Source organism: Symsagittifera roscoffensis, chromosome 5 (assembly GCF_963678635.1).
Source record: "Symsagittifera roscoffensis chromosome 5, txSymRosc1.1, whole genome shotgun sequence".
Lineage (NCBI taxonomy): Eukaryota > Metazoa > Xenacoelomorpha > Acoela > Convolutidae > Symsagittifera > Symsagittifera roscoffensis.
This window is the reverse complement of record NC_087066.1, coordinates 41,732,750-41,753,062: the sequence shown is the minus strand read 5'-3', so window position 1 is coordinate 41,753,062 and position 20,313 is coordinate 41,732,750. Positions and strand designations below refer to the sequence as shown.

The 20,313-nt window shown below is 36.3% G+C and overlaps 1 protein-coding gene across 1 annotated transcript; it reads left to right on the top strand.

Annotated features, from left to right (window-relative positions):
• Positions 1-7,934: 7,934 nt before the first annotated feature.
• LOC134846485 (uncharacterized) lies at positions 7,935-19,265 on the top strand. Its single transcript, XM_063863862.1, has 4 exons — positions 7,935-8,083; positions 12,312-12,505; positions 17,567-17,812; positions 18,615-19,265. Exons 1-4 carry the CDS (start codon positions 8,046-8,048, stop codon positions 19,142-19,144), a joined length of 1,008 nt encoding a protein of 335 aa, XP_063719932.1. The 5' UTR covers positions 7,935-8,045; the 3' UTR covers positions 19,145-19,265.
• The last annotated feature ends 1,048 nt before the right edge of the window (positions 19,266-20,313 follow it).

Genomic DNA, 20,313 nt, shown 5'->3' with positions numbered 1-20,313 from the left:
GTACTATCATTGGTATGTTTTTTTGAAAATCAGTAGAGTAGTTTTTGAGAAAATCTGAGTTTTGAAAAAGTTTTGAAAGTTTCCCTACAGACAGAAGGTACAGTTTTTGCTTGCCAAATTTTTTTTAGTAAAGTGTTGGTTTGATCATAGAAAAGTTTTACGATTAAAATAGATTCCCTGATTTTGAAAATTTTTTTGTAGCAACGGAAAAAAATTTATCATACAATATCCAAATGTGTGTTTTTTTCCATAAAGTTAACCTAGGGATGGAAGGGGTTCAGGAGGAAGTGAGTTTCGGAGGGGTTTTAAAAAATAGAAGTTGTTTTGACCTTTTTTCAGGTCGTCCAAAACAGTTTTATCTGTTTTTCCTAAAACAGATACATCAATTTTACGGTGTAACAAAACAGTTTCACAAGGTTAAGTATGAGACCAATTATGTTTCCATGGCGTAACCCGCATCCAGTTTCAAGCGTCAGTAATCGAGTATAAAACAATTTTACAGTATTACAAACATTGAGAAAGTTATGATTTTAATTATTTAATAATCGATTAAAATCTCTCTTTTTGAAATCAAATATAATCAATTATAACACATTTTAATCGATTAAAATCGTTGATTTTTATCCGAATTTTCAATTAATTTTCTCTGCAGAAAAAATCTATTATAATCGATTATATTTGTTTATAATTATTTTGTTTGCCCATTTTTTCATCAACCTTGCTCATGAATTCCTTTTATTTTATGCTTTTCGTGGACGTTGGTTTATATGAAAAATTGGGAGCATTGTTGTAACAATTTTCAAATCAATTCAAACTTATAACGTCTTTATTTTTTTCTTGATTATAGTTGTTTCATGTTGTACTTTTTAAACTTTTTGACCACCAAAACATCAGCACACTGCGTTATTTTCATGATTTATAAAGAAGAGTTATATTTCACCTGCCGTGGGATTTTTTCAACTAAATTGCAGGGATCTCTATGAAACTTTTGTTTCGTGGTAAAATTTTGTGTTCAGAAGAACCAAAGAGTGACAAGACATCTCATTTTTTGAGATTGTTTACAGAAAAAAGACTTAAAATTAATGATAATATATTATATTAGATTATAAGATATTTTAAGAGACTATAAGAGATTTTCGGCAAAATTATAATCAATTATTTGTATTTAAAATAGAAAAAATATGGTCAAATTGTGTGTGAGTGTTTTTGATCCAAGCATATGCTTTTTTCTGCCAAGGCAAATATTGATTTTCAGTCTTGCGCGACCAAAGCAGAAATGTATTCAATTGTTTATATTTTATTATTTTGTCAGGAAAAATGTTATGGGGGTATAAAGATTGCCGTTGCAAAGATGCTTGGAGTTTTTTTAGCAAAAATTTACATGTCTAACTCAAAATGTGAATCAGCCATTCGAAGATGTATTTTGAGAATGCTTCGTCCAAGGTGTTAAAGGCGTTTTTTAAAAGAATTTAAAAATTTGTCGTTTAAAAGTTTTTTCTGTTAATAGTTAAAATCTGTTTGTTGTTTTAGAGTCAAAAGTATCGGGGGAAGTTGCAGGAAGGGGATCATTGGAAAGGAGATCATCGGAAATCATGTTTCAAACGGAGCTCATCGGGGATCATGTTTCAAAAGGAAATCATCGGAAAAAAAACATTTAATAAAAAACTTTGTTAAAAACATCATTGTGATTTTGTTGAGTATTTTTTATGTTTTCCTTATTTTGAACCGAATTGCACGTAATGAAATAATATTTTCAGATCAGAAATAGCCAAGAAAAAGAAATTTTAGGATCTGAACTAGCCACGGAAAAGAAACTTTCAGATCTGAAATAGCTAAGAAAAACGAAATATCAGATCTGAAATAGCCAAGAAAAAGAACATTTCAGATCTGAAATAGCCAAGAAAAAGAAAATTTTAGATCTGAAATAGCCCATCCTTAAAGTATCCATGCGTTATTTAAACATTTCACAACCTATTCCAGATCTGAAATTTAGATTTGAAGTAAATAATTTAAGATCTGTTTCAGAAAACTTACTGGGTACGGGTCTTAAAGAAGTATTTTTTGAAAATGTATATTCAATTGAGTTTTGTTGAGAATTTACTTATTTTTCTAAGGTTGACCGCCAAAAATGAAGTAATAATATCAAATGAGGACCCTTTAGAAAAATTTGGCATCAAGAATTGATGGGAGGGGCTTAAGTAGCAAAAACATGGCTATTGTTTTTTTGTTTTGTGTCATTAATTGTTTTAAGGTTTTTTAATTTAACCTAAGGTTGTCGCCGACTTCGATCAAATGAAAGCATCAAATCTTTGCAAACACTATTTTTGACCTCAAAAAAAGGATAAAACAAAACAAAATTCTTAAGATGCTTACTCTTGTTACAGAAATGTGGGTCTTATGGGATATTCGACCAAATTTAAACAAATGACATTTTGACGGTCCTTGAAGGCACTCTGGTGCTCATATAGGTGAAATTAAAAGCGGGTTGTGTTAAAGTACTCAATCAAATAACCATAATTAAATTTCCCGGAAAAACGTCCAAATCAATGTTTTTTTCTCGACACCAAATGAACAATCTTCCCCATAAAGCTAAACGGTAAATTTCAGCCACCAAGACTGCATGTACTATGCTCAACCCTGATTATCTGAATTGTATTAGTTTTAATCAAGGTAACAACTTCCCCTTAGATAAATTTCAATGTGGAGATTGTTCATTTGGTACTTTTTTGTCATACAATTCCATGTTTTTATGAAAAAAAGTTGATAGCCAATTTTGGTGACAAAACAAACTAAAAGTCCAGCTGAAGCGGGAGGTACCTGTTTGATAATTTTTGATTTTGTTGTATTGATGCGGGATGAAGTAGATATTTTCAAAAACTTAAGGATTGGGCTCCTCCCATAACGTTAACTGTTGCTCTATTAAAAAATGAGTGAAAATTTCTGTGATTTTGGATTTTTTCCAGACGCAATTTTTCCAAACTTTAAGGCGTAGCATCGTATGCCCGGAGGTTTCTCACAACCTGTTGCTTTGATTAAATCCTTGATAGCAGAATGAGTTGTATTCGAGAAGTAGAAAAAAAACTCAAAAAAAAACGGACAAGAAATCAAAAAATTGACATTTCCGAGGGTCATAAGTTTTTGCATACTAATTGGGCGTAACTGTTTGCGCAAAGGAGCTTCCCACAACTCGTGCTACCCATTGATACCATTAACTCAGATTCGGGAGAGCAGTTTTTGAGAAAAGTCAAAACGTTTCAAAATTTGTTCAAAAATCGAACATTTGACTTTTCCAGGGGTCAAAACTTTTTGTGTAACAAAATTTGGGCGTTAAAGCTGGTGCAAGAGAGCCTCACAAAACCCTTTTCACTCATTGAAGCCAAAATGTCAGATTTGCGAGGGTATTCTCCGAGAAAATCAAAAAGTTTCTAAAAACAGTCAAAAATCAAAATTTGATTTTTCAGAGGATCATAACTTGTAACATCAAAAATTTTGGGCCTAGACGCTTATGCAGGAGAGTTTTCCACAACCCGTTCTACAAAATAAGACCAATATCTCACCTTCCAGAGCGTAGTTTTTGAGAAAAATCAAAAAGTTTCAAAAAACAGCAAAAATTCATAACTGTTTGTGTTCAAAAGTTTGGGTGTAATCGCTTTAACAGGAGAGCTTCTCAGAATCCTTTCTCATCAATGAAACCGATATCTTAGTATGGGAGGGCATTTTTTGAGAAAAAATAATAAATTCGAAAAAAAACGGTCAAAAATCGAAAACTTCACTTTTTTGAGGGCCATAACTTATTTTTTGTAAAAAAAAATGGCGTGGCGGCTAATTCAGTGGAGTTTGCCACAATCTGCTCTGTCCATTCAATTCAAAATCTCACATTGGGGAGGGTAGTTTTTGAAAAAATGTAAACTTTCAAAAGTATGGGTCAAAACTTCAAAAACTCACCCCATTTACTTTTTCAAAAGCTGGAATAAGGTAGAGAGAGCCTCAAAACTAAACAGGCACACATGGAAGTGGGTGTACTTTCATTGGTACCTTTTTTTGAAAATTGGTAGAGTAGTTTATGAGAAAATCTGAGTTTTTAAAACGTCCAAATCTATGTTTTTTTCTCGACACCAAATGAACAATCTTCCCCATAAAGCTAAACGGTAAATTTCAGCCACCAAGACTGCATGTACTATGCTCAACCCTGATTATCTGAATTGTATTAGTTTTAATCAAGGTAACAACTTCCCCTTAGATAATTTTCAATGTGAAGATTGTTCATTTGGTACTTTTTTGTCATACAATTCCATGTTTTTATGAAAAAAAGTTGATAGCCAATTTTGTTGACAAAACAAACTAAAAGTCCAGCTGAAGCGGGAGGTACCTGTTTGATAATTTTTGATTTTGTTGTATTGATGCGGGATGAAGTAGATATTTTCAAAAACTTAAGGATTGGGCTTCTCCCATAACGTTAACTGTTGCTCTATTAAAAAATGAGTGAAAATTTCTGTGATTTTGGATTTTTTCCAGACGCATTTTTTCCAAACTTTAAGGTGTAGCATCGTATGCCCGGAGGTTTCTCCCAACCTGTTGCTTTGATTAAATCCTTGATAGCAAAATGAGTTGTATTCGAGAAGTAGAAAAAAAACTCAAAAAAAAACGGACAAGAAATCAAAAAATTGACATTTCCGAGGGTCATAAGTTTTTGCATACTAATTGGGCGTAACTGTTTGCGCAAAGGAGCTTCCCACAACTCGTGCTACCCATTAATACCATTAACTCAGATTCGGGAGAGCAGTTTTTGAGAAAAGTCAAAACGTTTCAAAATTTGTTCAAAAATCGAACATTTGACTTTTCCAGGGGTCAAAACTTTTTGTGTAACAAAATTTGGGCGTTAAAGCTGGTGCAGGAGAGCCTCACAAAACCCTTTTCCCCCATTGAAGCCAAAATGTCAGATTTGCGAGGGTATTCTCCGAGAAAATCAAAAAGTTTCTAAAAACAGTCAAAAATCAAAATTTGATTTTTCAGAGGATCATAACTTGTTGCATCAAAAATTTTGAGCCTAGACGCTTATGCAGGAGAGCTTTCCACAACCCGTTCTACACAATAAGACCAATATCTCACCTTCCAGAGCGTAGTTTTTGAGAAAAATCAAAAAGTTTCAAAAAACAGTAAAAATTCATAACTGTTTGTGTTCAAAAGTTTGGGTGAAATCGCTTTAACAGGAGAGCTTCTCAGAATCCTTTCTCATCAAGGAAAGCGATATCTTAGTTTGGGAGGGCATTTTTTTGAGAAAAAATAATAAATTCGAAAAAAAACGGTCAAAAATCGAAAATTTCACTTTTTTTGAGGGCCATAACTTATTTTTTGTAAAAAAAATTGGCGTGGCGGCTAATTCAGTGGAGTTTGCCACAATCTGCTCTGTCCATTCAATTCAAAATCTCACATTGGGGAGGGTAGTTTTTGAAAAAATGTAAACTTTCAAAAATATGGGTCAAAACTTCAAAAACTCCCCCCTTTTACTTTTTCAAAAGCTGGAATAAGGTAGAGAGAGCCTCAAAACTACACAGGCACACATGGAAGTGGGCGTACTATCATTGGTATGTTTTTTTGAAAATCAGTAGAGTAGTTTTTGAGAAAATCTGAGTTTTGAAAAAGTTTTGAAAGTTTCCCTACAGACAGAAGGTACAGTTTTTGCTTGCCAAATTTTTTTTAGTAAAGTGTTGGTTTGATCATAGAAAAGTTTTACGATTAAAATAGATTCCCTGATTTTGAAAAATTTTTTTGTAGCAACGGAAAAAAACTTATCATACAATATCCAAATGTGTGTTTTTTTCCATAAAGTTAACCTAGGGATGGAAGGGGTTCAGGAGGAAGTGAGTTTCGGAGGGGTTTTAAAAAATAGAAGTTGTTTTGACCTTTTTTCAGGTCGTCCAAAACAGTTTTATCTGTTTTTCCTAAAACAGATACATCAATTTTACGGTGTAACAAAACAGTTTCACAAGGTTAAGTATGAGACCAATTATGTTTCCATGGCGTAACCCGCATCCAGTTTCAAGCGTCAGTAATCGAGTATAGTACAATTTTACAGTATTACAAACATTGAGAAAGTTATGATTTTAATTATTTAATAATCGATTAAAATCTCTCTTTTTGAAATCAAATCTAATCAATTATAACACATTTTAATCGATTAAAATCGATGATTTTTATCCGAATTTCTAATTCATTTTCTTTGCAGAAAAAATCTATTATAATCGATTGTATTTGTTTATAATTTTTTTGTTTGCCCATTTTGTCATCAACCTTGCTCATGAATTGCTTTTATTTTATGCTTTTCGTGGACGTTGGTTTATATGAAAAACTGGGAGCATTGTTGTAACAATTTTCAAATCAATTCATACTTATAACGTCTTTATTTTTTTCTTGATTATAGTTGTTTCATGATGTACTTTTTAAACTTTTTGACCACCAAAACATCAGCACACTGCGTTATTTTCATGATTTATATAGAAGAGTTATATTTCACCTGCCGTGGGATTTTTTCAACTAAATCGAAGGGATCTCTATGAAACTTTTGTTTCGTGGTAAAATTTTGTGTTCAGAAGAACCAAAGAGTGACAAGACATCTCATTTTTTGAGATTGTTTACAGAAAAAAGACTTAAAATTAATGATAATATATTATATTAGTTTATAAGAAATTTTAAGAGATTATAAGAGATTTTCGGCAAAATTATAATCAATTATAATTGTTTATATTTTATTATTTTTTCACGAAAAATGTTATCATTATAATGGATTATGAATCGTTTAAAGATCTAATTGTGGCGCGTATAATTAGTTATAGTTTTGATAAAAGTCCAATTATAATTGTTATATAATCGATTATTTTCTCTTTTTACTGAGTGCGGGAATAAGTCCGAATGACATATTTTGTAACAATTGTACGGCGTGAACAAAATATTGAGCACTTTTCCATTTTTCCTCCCGTTTGAACTTCAGTTTTGAAAAACTAAATTCACATTATGATAAAATAATGAGGCTCTTTTCCAGTCCCCCATTGAATTTTTCGGAAATTCAATATATGAAAGTCTATTTAGAATTACTTTTTTATAAACTGCACCAAAACGTGTCAGCGTGAACAGGTGAATTTCCGTGTGAAAAATTTTTGAACAGCTCTATTTTGTAATTTCACGAGGGGGGTGAGAAACTGGAATGGAGTCGCTCATGAAAATTCTCATGGTGAATAAACTATTTTTGGCACACGATTTCTCCCTCAAATAGTATCGAATGGTGAATACTTTGGTTGAATCCCTGATGAGTTGCAGAAAATCCGCCCATATCACCTTAAATCCGCAACTGACTCCAGGTATGGAACAAAAAGATAGGCTCTTTTTGAACAAACCGGCTAATGTGAAGAAATATTTTAGATGTAAGAACTCGCAGATGGGGGAAAGGAAAAATGCCAAATCATAACAATTTGTCGGCTCTTTTTCCTTTTTCCCCCACCTGCAATTTTTTACTATAAAAACTACTGTTCACAGTGTCCGATCATTATGAAAATTGACACGCAGACTAATTAGGATGTGCCAAACACATTTGGTCTTCATGTTTAACCTTGTAAAACTACTCGTCGTTAGTTGCACCATAAAAATGATGGTCGTGTGAGCTCCGGGGGGGGGGGGGGGGGGGGGGCGGAAAAAGTCCAAATTTGTCTTGCATGAAACTGTATGAAAAGCATTTTCGTGTATGAGGGTAACAACTTGTGTGTATTGGGAAGTCAATCATGGACCGATAACATAGCACGTGGGAAGCGTTTTTCACATCGAATTAAATTTGTTTGGAAATAGTCATTATATTCTATTCCGAACCAATTATAGTACATCTATGTTAAAACAGAAGTTGAGTATGTTATTTTGGATACACTATCACAAAAGATTTTACGGATGACTACATTTCCATTAGAAGATTGATTCCATTACCAGTGTTATTTTAACAACCATGGAATAACGAGCAGCAGTGTTTGATTATCATCTGGAAATTTATTTTCAATTACCGAATGGCATCAGCTAGCGTCCCATTTTTTGTAACCTTAGAGTAAGTCGCTGAAACTTTTTCTCAATATGAGCTCTCTTGGCTCTTTTCCAGTTTCTTGCACGCTCGTAAAAATCCAAAACAAAGCGGTTGAAAAAATATTCACACGGTTTTTTGCATGCAAGAAATGAGGTAAAAATTTGTTCACCTGTTTGCGCTGACACGTTTTAATGCAGTTTATAACATGAAAAGTCATTTTAAATAGATTTTATCGAATGAATTTCAGAAAAAAACCAAAGATGGGGGAAACTAGAAAAGAGCCGACTTTCGTATATTGAGTTTCAGAAAAAAATCAAAGGGAAACTGCGAAAGAGCCGCTCTCTTCTACCCTTATACTGTGATTTTGAGTTTTGACCGGGATTCCCGTGGTCGAAGTGATCCGGAGATACCGCTAAACTGGACCAATATCAACAAGCTTGAATTTTTTGGCGATCGCTCTTCTAGAAACAGTGTACGATCATCGCCCTCCCAGTTTTTACACAATTTTATGTTGTAATTCTACGAGGGTGGTGGGAAATGAAAAAGAGCCTGCTTTTCAAAACATTTTTGATGGCAAAAGAGGCAAAAGAGCTTATTTGTGCACGAACCTTAGCTATTTCATCTTGCAGCTGTTTTTTTTGAGATGTGTGATGCTGACGTTTAAATTCGCCTCTAAAGTCTTTATCACACATATCACCAAAAAAAAACAGTTGCAAGACGGAATAGCTAATGTGAGGGCGCAGAAAAAGACTCTTTTGCCTCTGTTGCCAGCAAAAAAGGTTTGAAATAACCGGTTCGTTTTCAGTTTCCGGCTTTGGCTTTTTTCCTTTTCCCCCACCTGCAAATTTTTACATATAAATTTGTTGACCACTTTTTTGGATTGTTATGAAAATTTACATACAGACTAATAAGGCCACGACAAACATATCTGGTCTTCAACTAAACCTCGTAAAACCACTCGTTACACTAAAAAATGAAGCTCGTGTGAGGTGGGTGGGGAAAGGAAAAAGAGTCCCGGCTTTTTTCCACTTACTCCCCAACATTGAGTTTCAGTTTTGAAAAACTATTTTCACGTTCTCTCATTGCAACAAAAATCTGCATTGTGAACAAATGAACTATTGTGAAAACATTTGTTTTTCAAACCTTACATCTTAGCATCACCTTTTTAGCCATAATAACACGTAAGACATTGAGAAAACAGAAAATATGGAATGTGGAGAGATAACGGAAAAGAGCACAAAAATCACTCTAATTAGGCTGTCGTGAGCTGAATTTTGGAAAAAGAAGGTTCTTTTCCAGCTTACCTCCTCCGCTTTGGTTTTTTCTGAAACTCGATATACTAAACGATGTTACTAAACGCCCCAAAATGGCTCTTTTCCAGTTCCCCCCTTTCAAAATACCGAGTTTTATATTTGTTTTACGTTTTATTACGGCTAAATGCGTAATTTTACGCTGTAAAGTATGAAGAACAAATCTGTTCAGAATTGTCGATTTGTTCACCACGCTTAATTTCATTGCATTGCGACAACGTTAAATAGACTTTTCAAAATTGAATTTGAAAGGGGGGGCTGGAAAAGAGCCTAAATTTTTGCGATAATTGGAATAACTTGAACAGAAAAACTGCTAGTGAAAAATCACAGGCGGGGAAAGAAAAAGAGCCGCTTTCTTCCGTCCCCCACTATTAGAAGTCAGTTTTGAAGAACTATTGTACCATTGTTTTGATGCCATCAAATTTGGCATGGCGAGCAAACTCACTATTGTGCACATATTTGTTCAAGTTCCGCCGGGAGAATTTTTGCCTAGAAACAGTCTAGTTTTGCTAGTGTTGGCTCTTTCCCACATCCGCCTTCTGAGAAATTTCATTTTGATATCAACTTTAATTTTTCATTATCCAATGAAACTTGACATGAGGAACAAACTAACCACTGCAACAAATTTCATTTAATTAGAAAATTTGAAATGTGGCGGGAAGTAAAATTTTTGGCTCTTACTGACTTTCCGTCCTACATTTGAAATTCCATTCCAAAAATTAGTCTTATTTTTTCAAAATGCATAGTGATCAAACTAACTTTTGGAAAAAGATAAGTTCTTCATAATTGTGTCATAATAACGCACGCGTAAAACAACTAAGAAAACATAAATTTTGAACGGTGGAGGAAAAGTGGAAAAGAGCCTTTAGATTGATAGTAAGGATATCCGGTTTGTGATATCTGAACTATAATATTTGAAAAAAAATCAGTTTTTTGCACTCCACATCAATTTTTGTTTATGTTGTGATGAAATAATCTGAACAAAAATATTCCTTTTCAAGAGTCTTTTTTAAAAGTTTTTCCAAAACAGCAGTTTTAGGCCTGCTATGAGTCTTTTATATTATTTTTATCGGCTATTTCCCTACTATATTATCACTATCATTCATTATGCTGAACTAATTTTGTTTATACGAATTATCATCAAATAAAAATTGATTTTTCTTGACATTGATGAATTTTTTTGAAAATTTTTTGTCTTCTGAATCAAAATGGAAACAATTTAAAAAAAAACAGATCATTTGACTCATTCCGATAGAGTTAAATCGCTTTGATGACAGTGCTTACAAGGGTGTAAACTGAGAAACAATCTGTTGTATCGATGACAGCTTTTCAAAAACGTTTAAGTGATGATTTTCTAAAACAATTGCTGAGAGACGTTGAATACTGTTCGGTCCGATAAAAGACAAATAGGACGACATACGGCTCAACTTTTGCATGGTTGTTAGCTGCTCACATACAGCGAAGAATGACTCTTACTGCAGAAATTTCAAAAAAAATTCCTCTGCATTTGATTCCGCTTTATCAGTTATGGGCATTCTGAAGAGTCTTTACTTATCTGGCATTCCGAAGAGTCTCTATTTAGGCGAGAGCCTCAACATAAAAATGCAACATCAACACCCCTGCTAATCCTGTGAGCGGGATGTCATCCCTCAACGCATGAAACTATCACTCAAATGATGTCGACTCAAAATTTTTGTCTAATCGTTTGGCGACAGAAACGGTCTGTTTCTTTTTCGCGATCAGCAACTGAAGAACCATAGTGCAGTCAGTCCACATAAAAACCTTTGGTATGCTCAATGTCATTGTTTTCTCGATGTCATCCTTCAATCGATAGCATCAATCCCTATTGGAAATTCCAACCGTTGAAAGCATCGTCATTGGCGCTACTCTCGCAATGCCAAAAAGGAAAAAAGATGACATTCGGAAGTGGTTTTCTAAGCCCAAAAGAACGCATGGAATGAAAAAATCTAAAGAGCTCTCACCGAACAAGTGCAGTTCAACTTGTCGCTCTCGCTCATTCTCATCTTCTTCTGCTTAGTGCACCACTCTTCTACATTGAGGACTGCCTACTGGAAGCTCTTCTCAGCGACTTGCGTTTTTTTTTGTTTTGAGCTCATTTTGAAAAATCATCAGCGAAGATCGAATTCCGCTTTGCCCGTACTGTTCTTTCTGAAGCCTGTCTGAGTATGAAAAAAAGCCCGCGGTCTTTCGCAAGGTAGTAGAACTGTGAAAAATCATTCTTTAGAGTGTCTTGACCGTGCATGAGGTGAGGCTCACATGGTGGTGTTACGCCATATTTGCCATATTTAGGGGAATTCAGCCTTATTAAAATACAGAAGTTTGCCCACGCGCACTCAGTCCGAGAGCTTGCAAGAGCAACTGATGAATATCATCAGGTCCAGCGGTAGCTTTTGACCTGGTTCTCTTTGTAGCTTGGTTGAGCTTACTGATGGTGAAGTCTGCAGTCGTGCTGTCGTTGGCTTTGAGTGCACTCAGTCAACGTTTTGTATCTCTGTTCCACTTCCTCTCTTCCTCGCTGAACTTGAGCTTGCAGATGGTCCTTGCATAATGGGCAGCAAAGGCGTCAGACTGTGACTGTTGAGAAATCAAACAGAGCAACGTTAGTGTGCAAAAAAGGCTGCTGAGCAAAAATTGCAGACGTAATGAATAATTCCTTGAGAAACATAGATCAAACAACGATAACCCGCTGACACCGAAATAATTAATTGCAATTTAGAAATATTTAGAAAAATCCCGTCTTTTTTTGAACACTCTATAAAAAAATTTTGACCAGAAATTTATAGAATAAAAAATTCGTTTGGTACGCGTGTGCATTTTCATATTTTTATCCAGTTTATTTAGTAGGGGCTATGATTTACTGTGTGGGTCTATACTGTGAAAGACACCGGTTACATCTCGAACAGTGATTGAACTGTTTATAGATCTACGTGGGTGTGTGTGGGGGTGTTGTGTTCTGTACTGATACTGCTGATTGTGTATGGGGCAGTTGTGGTGTGCAGAGCTGTGGGCTCAGAGGTACATGCAGACACAGTGAGGTTGATGGAACAGATGATTGCACTGGACCAACTGGCCAACCAGTACAATAACAACCAGCAGACCTCCGACTTACAAACAGGTAGACTCTGGGCTCTTTTTTTTCTCATTCCATTTATTCAATACAAAACAAAATGACTTAAAATTATGTAAAAATTTTCATTTTTGCCCTTTGTATTTTGAAAAGTTCGAAAAATTGATTCGTTTTCCTCCAAACCCCCGTCCCCCACCTGCGAACTTCTATCAATAAGTTTTTGTTCACACTGTTCGATTGATGTAAATAGGCCTTGACAATATTTGGTCTCCAAAGGCAACCTTGTAAAACCCCGTTAATACACTTTAATTTTGACGCCGATGTGAGGTGGGCAGGGAATAGGAGAAGGAGTCAACTATTTTGACCTTAATAAAAACCTTAAAGGGAAATGTGATATATATGGAAAGTATGAAAATGATTCTAACAAGTTGCAGGTTTTTTGCAAGAACACTTTTTCAAATGATAAAAGCAAACAGATTTAAGACTGACTTCAAGCAATCCAATTTTGTTGGAACGAAAGAAAATGAGCCAACATGCAGTGATTTGAGCGATACGAGATTTAAAAAGACGAGGGCGGACGCTTTTTCTCCTCAGGTATTCGACCCCCTGCCGATCCAAATGGTCCACCATTTGTACTATTTTGAGATATCCATTTTGGGCCCTAAAATTTTCTGACGGACCCTAAAATTTGTAAAAGCTTTTAGGGGGTGCGCGCGCCGAAAAAACGCAATTTTTTGTCAAAATTTTCCAAAGTGCCAAAAACGCCTTTTTTGGCCTGTTCTTTTTACAAAAGTTTGCCTTTTTTTCAAAACAGGCCTTTTTTAGTGCTTTGGGAGAGCACGGAAAACAATTTGATCGATCTAAAAAAACGTCGACAATATTGTCGAAAATTTTTTTTCCACGAATTTTTGCTGGATTCTGCAGTTCAGCAGCGCAAGTTCTTTTAATTCCAAAGACGAATTGCGGAATCTCCAGAGGTGTGCTAGGTAAATAAAACGACAGGCCACTAGGACGACGAGACATTAAGACGACAAATGAGATTAAAAACATGTAAAATATGCTTATCGAGCTTACTGAGAAATACAATAGGCGAATTTGCGCATAGCGTCGTCTTAAAGTCCCGCCCCGTCAAAAGCGGTTGTCGTCTTAACAGCTGTCGTCTCATTTGTTGAACACCCTCCAGAGGCCCAATGCTGATTGTCTAGCTAAAAGTTAGTCGGAACCCTTGGCTCCTTCTCTGTTTCCACACCTTTGAAGTTCGGAAGGAAATAGAGCCAAACCCTGTAACATATAAAATACAGAGATAAAATTGCATATTTTGTGATTTAATACTGTGGAATCCATTGATAGATGTCGAAATCTAAAAAATGCAGAATTTGCATCAATTTGCAATTTGTTACCAAACGCATATAACTTTGAATTTCAAGCTCAGCTTTTGAAAATTAATTATCGGCAAATTTGTGAGCATTATATGTCAGTGGTTCTCATATAAAAGTGATTTTGAAATTTTTCATTACTGCTCGTTTACCCGGAAATAGCCGCGGCCGCCAGATTATTGGGAATTGGCGAGAGCTTAAATTAATCGAATAGATCTAAGGTATTAAATCTAATTCAATTTAATTAAAGCGTGCTAAGGGTGGTGCTAAAACTTTATGACGTTAATTATGAAAAAGTCATAAAATCGGAAGCTACATCCAATACTTCATTCTGTCAAATTTTATCCAGGCGGTCTGATCACAATTTAATAGGTCAATCCGTAGTCTACAATGGGATGGCCCAATTGCCCAACACTAGTCGTAAAGGCATCATATTGCCTCCTGAAGTCATGGCACCACTGATCAACCGTGGTTGCATCCTGAATTTCTGCTTCTCTTTTGTCAAAAAACAAAGGTTCCGTTTCTGTCGCGTAAAGCCATTGGAAAAAAATTGCACAAGCCGTCCTCGTAAAATAATCTGATATAGAATTTGTCTTTTTTCACAGCTAGCAGCTTTGAGACGGGCAACGAGTAATTTTTTTCAAGCTAAAAACTTGAAATTAAAAATAATTTTCATAGAGCAGCCCGAGTTTCACCAAATACAATCGAAACTTGTTTATCTGAGCAGTACCTGATTCTGCCACGAAGGCGCAGAAGAAGTCCTCCGGGTCGAGGTCCGCGACTTGAAGAAAAACTTTGTAAGTCGCGCCGCATACCGTTTTCAGACTGGATTTCGCAGTCGCGCCGCGTGCTTAAGTCCCGCCGTCAGTATTTTCTTAAGTCGCAGTCATAAAGTCTTTTTTAAGTTGCGCGGTCAGTTATTTCCTAAGTCGCGCCGCTTAAGTTTTTCTTAAGTCGCGCCGCTTAAGTCTTTTCTTAAATCGCGCCGCTCAAGTCTTTTCTTAAGTCGCGCCACTTACGTTTTTTTTACGTCGCGCCGCTTAAGTCTTTTCTTAAGTCGCGCCGCTTAAGTCTTTTTTAAAGTCGCGCCCCTTAAGTCTTTTTTTTTAAGTCGCGCCGCTTTAGTCTTTTCTAAGTTGCGGCGCGACTTAAGATAAGACTGACGGCGCGACTTAAGAAAAGACTTAAGCGGCACGACTTAAGATAAGACCGACCGCGCGACTTCAGAAAAAACTTAAGCGGCGTGACTTAAGAAAAGACCTTAAAGGCGCGACTTAAGAAAAGACTGAATCGGCCCGACTTAAGAAAAGACTGAATCGGCGCGACTTAAAAAAAGACCGACGCCGCGACTTATGAAAATACTTAGCGAAAATGTGAAAATGGATATATGAAAATGTCGCGGCGGTTTATTCTCAGTCGGGTTGTTCTGAAATTACGTCGCGCCGGTTCCGACGGTGTTTTGAAACGCGCCGGTTGCGGTGGTTTTTTTTCAGTCGCGCCGGTCTTGAACTGCCAAATTTCGGTCGCGCCGGTCTTCAACTACCAAGTTTCGATCGCGCCGGTCTGGAATTGTCAATATAAAGTCGCGCCGGTCTGGAATTGCCAAATTTGAGTCGCGCCGGTCTTTTCCTAAGTCGCGGACCTCGAACCGGGCCTGTGAGATGTCTCTTTTCATTTGTAGTTCAGCACTATCAACTAGGCTGGTTAAGTGAAAAATGACGAAATGCCATCTGCCCTAACGTAGGCAAAAAACTAGAAATCCAATTTTTTTCTTGTAGTCATTGGAGAGATAATCAATCCGTATTGGCGATGAACTGTTCTCAATAGAAGACGCGTTCGGGCGGGGTGATGAAGGATGCGACTAAACCTATTGCTTCAAAAACCGAAGAATCAAAACAAAGCATGGTGCACTTTTAGTTTGCTCACGATTTTTCTTAACGTACAAGCTTACTAAGCTAACAAGATCCAAAGTTAGCTTTTATGCATTCTCTGGAGTTTTGAAAGAATAACTCAGTTTTTCGTCGGCCCTAGAATTTTAAAATACCTCATCATTGAACATCGCTGTTTTTCCTGGCAATTCGCTTTAATGCACAGTTTGTGCATATAGGCGAGTCTTTTCCATCGAGTATGTTTTGTGTGTGCTGATTAAAAGTGTCAGATTAACACCTCATCTAGGTGGAGTCCTCCCGCCACAAAAAAAAACGAAGAGCTGGTTGAATTTCCGGTAGAACAACTACTTGGAGGAACAATCCCTCGATTTATGCTGATTCAGCATGTTGGCACAGCAAGGAAACGGAGCAGAAAAACTTGAGACTTTTTGGTGGATGGGTCCCACTAACAGAGATTTAGTATAGGAAGTTTCACAAAACTTTGATGCTAATTAGCAAACATTCAACTCGCTGACTAGCAAACATTTATTTCTCGTTTGCTATAACTTAGGGAGCTGAGTCGGCGTTTTTTAATTTAAAAACAGTGCGTTTTTACACTGCGTATTCGTCATTGCAAATGATGCAGAATAAATTGAGACCACTTGATTAAAGCAGAAAAATTGGTCTAAGTCTTGTTTTCGCTGAGTTACTCTACTTTAGGTCTACTGTGCATTCTTCTTAGCTGCTCATCACTTCGGATTTTAGCTCGTCACTGCCTCATGTTTGGCGGAGACTTAGCAAGGGCTTGATTCAGCAAAAAATTTTCTTTTAAGGCCTCCTCATGAGACAAAGATCTAAGCACAGCTAAGTAAGTCATTTATTATCGACAAAAGCTTGGAATTGATCTCCAAATTATGCATACAGAACTGTGGAAAGCTCGTCAATTTGTATATAATTGCAGCCATATCATGGCATGTTGACCAATATTAAGTTTGTAAATGACCCCACGAAAATCAAATCAGCAATTACCGTTTTTGCTTTTCTAGTAACAAGAATTTTCAAAAATATCAATTTGACATCGTTTGATGGCGGACTGGATTCAACCCTGCTACAATTTTGATCGAACCACTTGAACTATTGCAAACTTTTGTCGTCATAATGCCAGAGCTTGAAAAACAGAATAATGGCCAAAATTTTGATGCCAATGGGTTTTTTGTTGAACTGTTGATTGTACATGTGGTGGTTGGGGATACTACTTTTCTACTGGTTGCTCAACATGCTGCTAAACATCTTTTGTTGACCTACTTGATTTGGTAGCATTGTTCATGATGGATAGAAAGCAAGACATGCACTCGTGTGTGGCGCCATACCAGTGTGATGTGGAGCTACATAAGACATTGAATTCAACAACGGAAGCAAAGAATTAAAGATATATTTATTAAAGATATACGAACTAAAGATCGCGTCTTACGAATTACCAAACGCGTCTTTATTTTTTACGTCCGCGACTAATTCAATGACCACCACGACTATTTTTTCGACCACCTCGACTATTTTTTCGACCATTGCGACAGAGTTGTTTTTGACCAATTCGACCGCCGCGTTTTTATTTTTTACTGTCGCGACTAATTTTTCGTCTGCCGCGACTAATTTTTTGACCACCGCGACTAATTTTTCGACCACGGCAACTAGTTTTCAAACAATTCTTTCCAGTTGATGGGATCAAATCACTATTCCTGTATAAAAAATAGGTCTGTTATTGTTTACGGAAGAAACGTATCATGATTGCTCAATTGGCTGTTTCAAACAATATGATAAGACAGATTATTTTAGAAATATTGGAAAGGTCACTTTGTCACTTCTAGGCGATGGTAAAGACAACTCAGGAGGAGATTTGGATGAAGATAGTGGGAAGTCATTCCGCAAGCAGCGCAAGTTTATCCTCGAGGGAGACGACGACTCGGTGCTCAGTGGAGCGGAGTCGTCGGAGGACTACTCGGACGAAGAATCCCCCAGTCGCCGAGGAACTCCCAGCAGTCGGGAGTCCAGTGCGAGAATCAGGAAAGTAGGAGAGGGGGGAAGGACTGCTTCGGCTATTGCCAAGGCTTACGGTAAGGCTTAAAGCCACAGATATTTGAGTGTCGAGTTTGTGAAATTATGGTAGCGCGGTCATAATGCAAAAAAAAATTTGATTGATAAAAAAAAAACAATCGCAGACGCATTTATTCATAGAGGCATCAGAAAAAATATGAACTGGAAAAATTTTATTTAATTTAAGTTTGTGATTTAGTAAAAATCCGTTTCTTGGAAGCGTACCAAACAACAAAGGCTCATTACTCGCAGTTGTTTTTTGTTATATTTTACGTTCAATTTGTTAATTCTGATTGAAAACAACTGATATCTGAAAATTGAAACATAATCTTTTGAAAATCTTTTAACTTGTTCACCGTGAAACTTTTAGCATCTTTTTATCTGCATTCAGGAACACTTTTCAGCAAAATTGAGGGGTCTAAAAAACAACCAAATGTTGGATAATGCTAATTCCGGGCATACCACAGAAAAATTTTAGAATTCTCATCTCTGTCTATTTTTTTTTCAATTCGTTATATTTGACAAATAGCGCAGGAAAAAAAAGAGAAAAGAACGGTAGAAAAGTTTAACGCTTAAAGAGGTGAGCTCGTAAAAATCATAAGGTTGCCTAAAACGAGTTCACACTGCAAGTTGCCAAAGGTGTCTTTAGAAAACATGGTTCCAAGGGAACTTACAGTGATCTACCCCCCCCCCCCCCCTCCCCATATTTTTCTTAAAGCATAGGCAATAGGTTTTCATGCAGAAGAAGGTTAATGTTAAGATCGAATACAGTCGATTTACGCGAAATTAAAGTTCATCAAAATATTCGGCGTTACACTTTAGTTCGACCTCCATCTGCGGGCTCAATACTGAAAGACCGCCGAAGACAGACTCGCAACATATCAAAGAAAAACATGATGGATCTAACTAGACAATCCAAAGTACATCCAAGTAACTTCGAACTGGAAGACTACAACGAGCCAACGAACGTTCCGAACGACATTCCCTTGCCAGCTTATGCGTCGGTTGCTCCGAAGGCATGGTCAGGCGGAGGCGATCTTCAAGTGACCTCTGAAGTTGACACAGACACTCGAGATTTGACCTCAGAAGATATTCCAGTCGAGAACCCAAAAGATGTTGCAAATGACACCATCTCGGGCGATGAGTCCGAAAACAGTCAAGGGAATCTCGAGGAATCTCGAGTTGCCTTTGACAACTTGGTGGCTATGCGTTCCGGAGTAGACTCCGAGATGGCAAGTCGTATGTCCGAGAGCACACAGCACGAGTACGAGTCCTCGTCTACCTTCGCGACCGGGACTGCCAAAAAGTACAAAAGAAAGATTTCCAGACCAGATTCCGGGTATCACAAATAAACCAAATTTGCTCACAGCTATTTTACCTGAAGTTAAGGAAATTGAGACAATCGCAATTAGTGGAACGTAAAATTTTTAAGTCTATGATTCTTCTTGCTTTAACCATTAAACATTGAAAAATAATTTTGAAAATATCAGTGGTTTATAAATAAAACTTATTATACTCAATTGTTATATGAACTGTTGTAAGAACTGTGTGTAGTAGCGAACTTGTCTTAAGTAGTAAGATAGAAATTGTTCAAAAAAATGAAACCATTTGGCAAAAAGAAACAAATATTTCAATACGAAAATTTGTAGATCTCCGATATCGGCGTAATTAATGTGCGTGGTTTTTTGTGTTAAGTACTTGATATCTTACTCTAAGTTATAACTTTTTTTGAAGGCAGTGAGTTTCTGATGCATGAGTTTTTGAGGCAGTGAGTTTTTGTGCAGTAATAACCACAGGGTTAAAAAAGTACATGTTAAATAACTGACGACACCAATAATGGAGAGTGAAATGCACAATTTTCCCAGTTTGTTTGCATTAGAAAAAAAGACCTAAAAAACAGCTTCCTTCGTAGCACGAACAATTGTTTGATAGAAGTCTTATCACTTCAATTTAACCCTAAGCTCTTAAAACACAACAAAACTGCTCGTATATCAGAGGAAAGCCCTGACTGTTCCGACTGTGATTGATTCATATCGAATAGTTTTTGAGAAAAATATTGATAATCTATTAATTTTGGACAATGTCAAAGTGTGAAGTTTTGAGTCGTACAAAATGCTGGGTGGCATCCCTCATGCTGGAGGGACCGAATCCTTAAAATTCATTTTTGCTTATTTTCAGCCAATCACAATTGAGTATTCAAAAATCTCAACGAAGTTGCGAAAATTTCAAAGGAAGCGAATAAATCCAGGCCATTAGTGTTAATATTGCCCAAATACAAAAAAAGCAGATGAAAGAAAATAATTCCGGATCGAAGGCGGACTTGAACAAACTTAATATTTTAAGAATACCGACTTACAAAAAATGGAAAAATGAAAAGCTAAGTTTATTAGATCTGCACCTATTATATATGCATCTATTATCCTTTTTATATTATCATTTTCTGTTAATTTTGTCTTCGGTTTTGTGAGAAAGGCATTTAGACATTAGGAACGCTTAGCGAGTTTGATTGGTTGAAATTTTC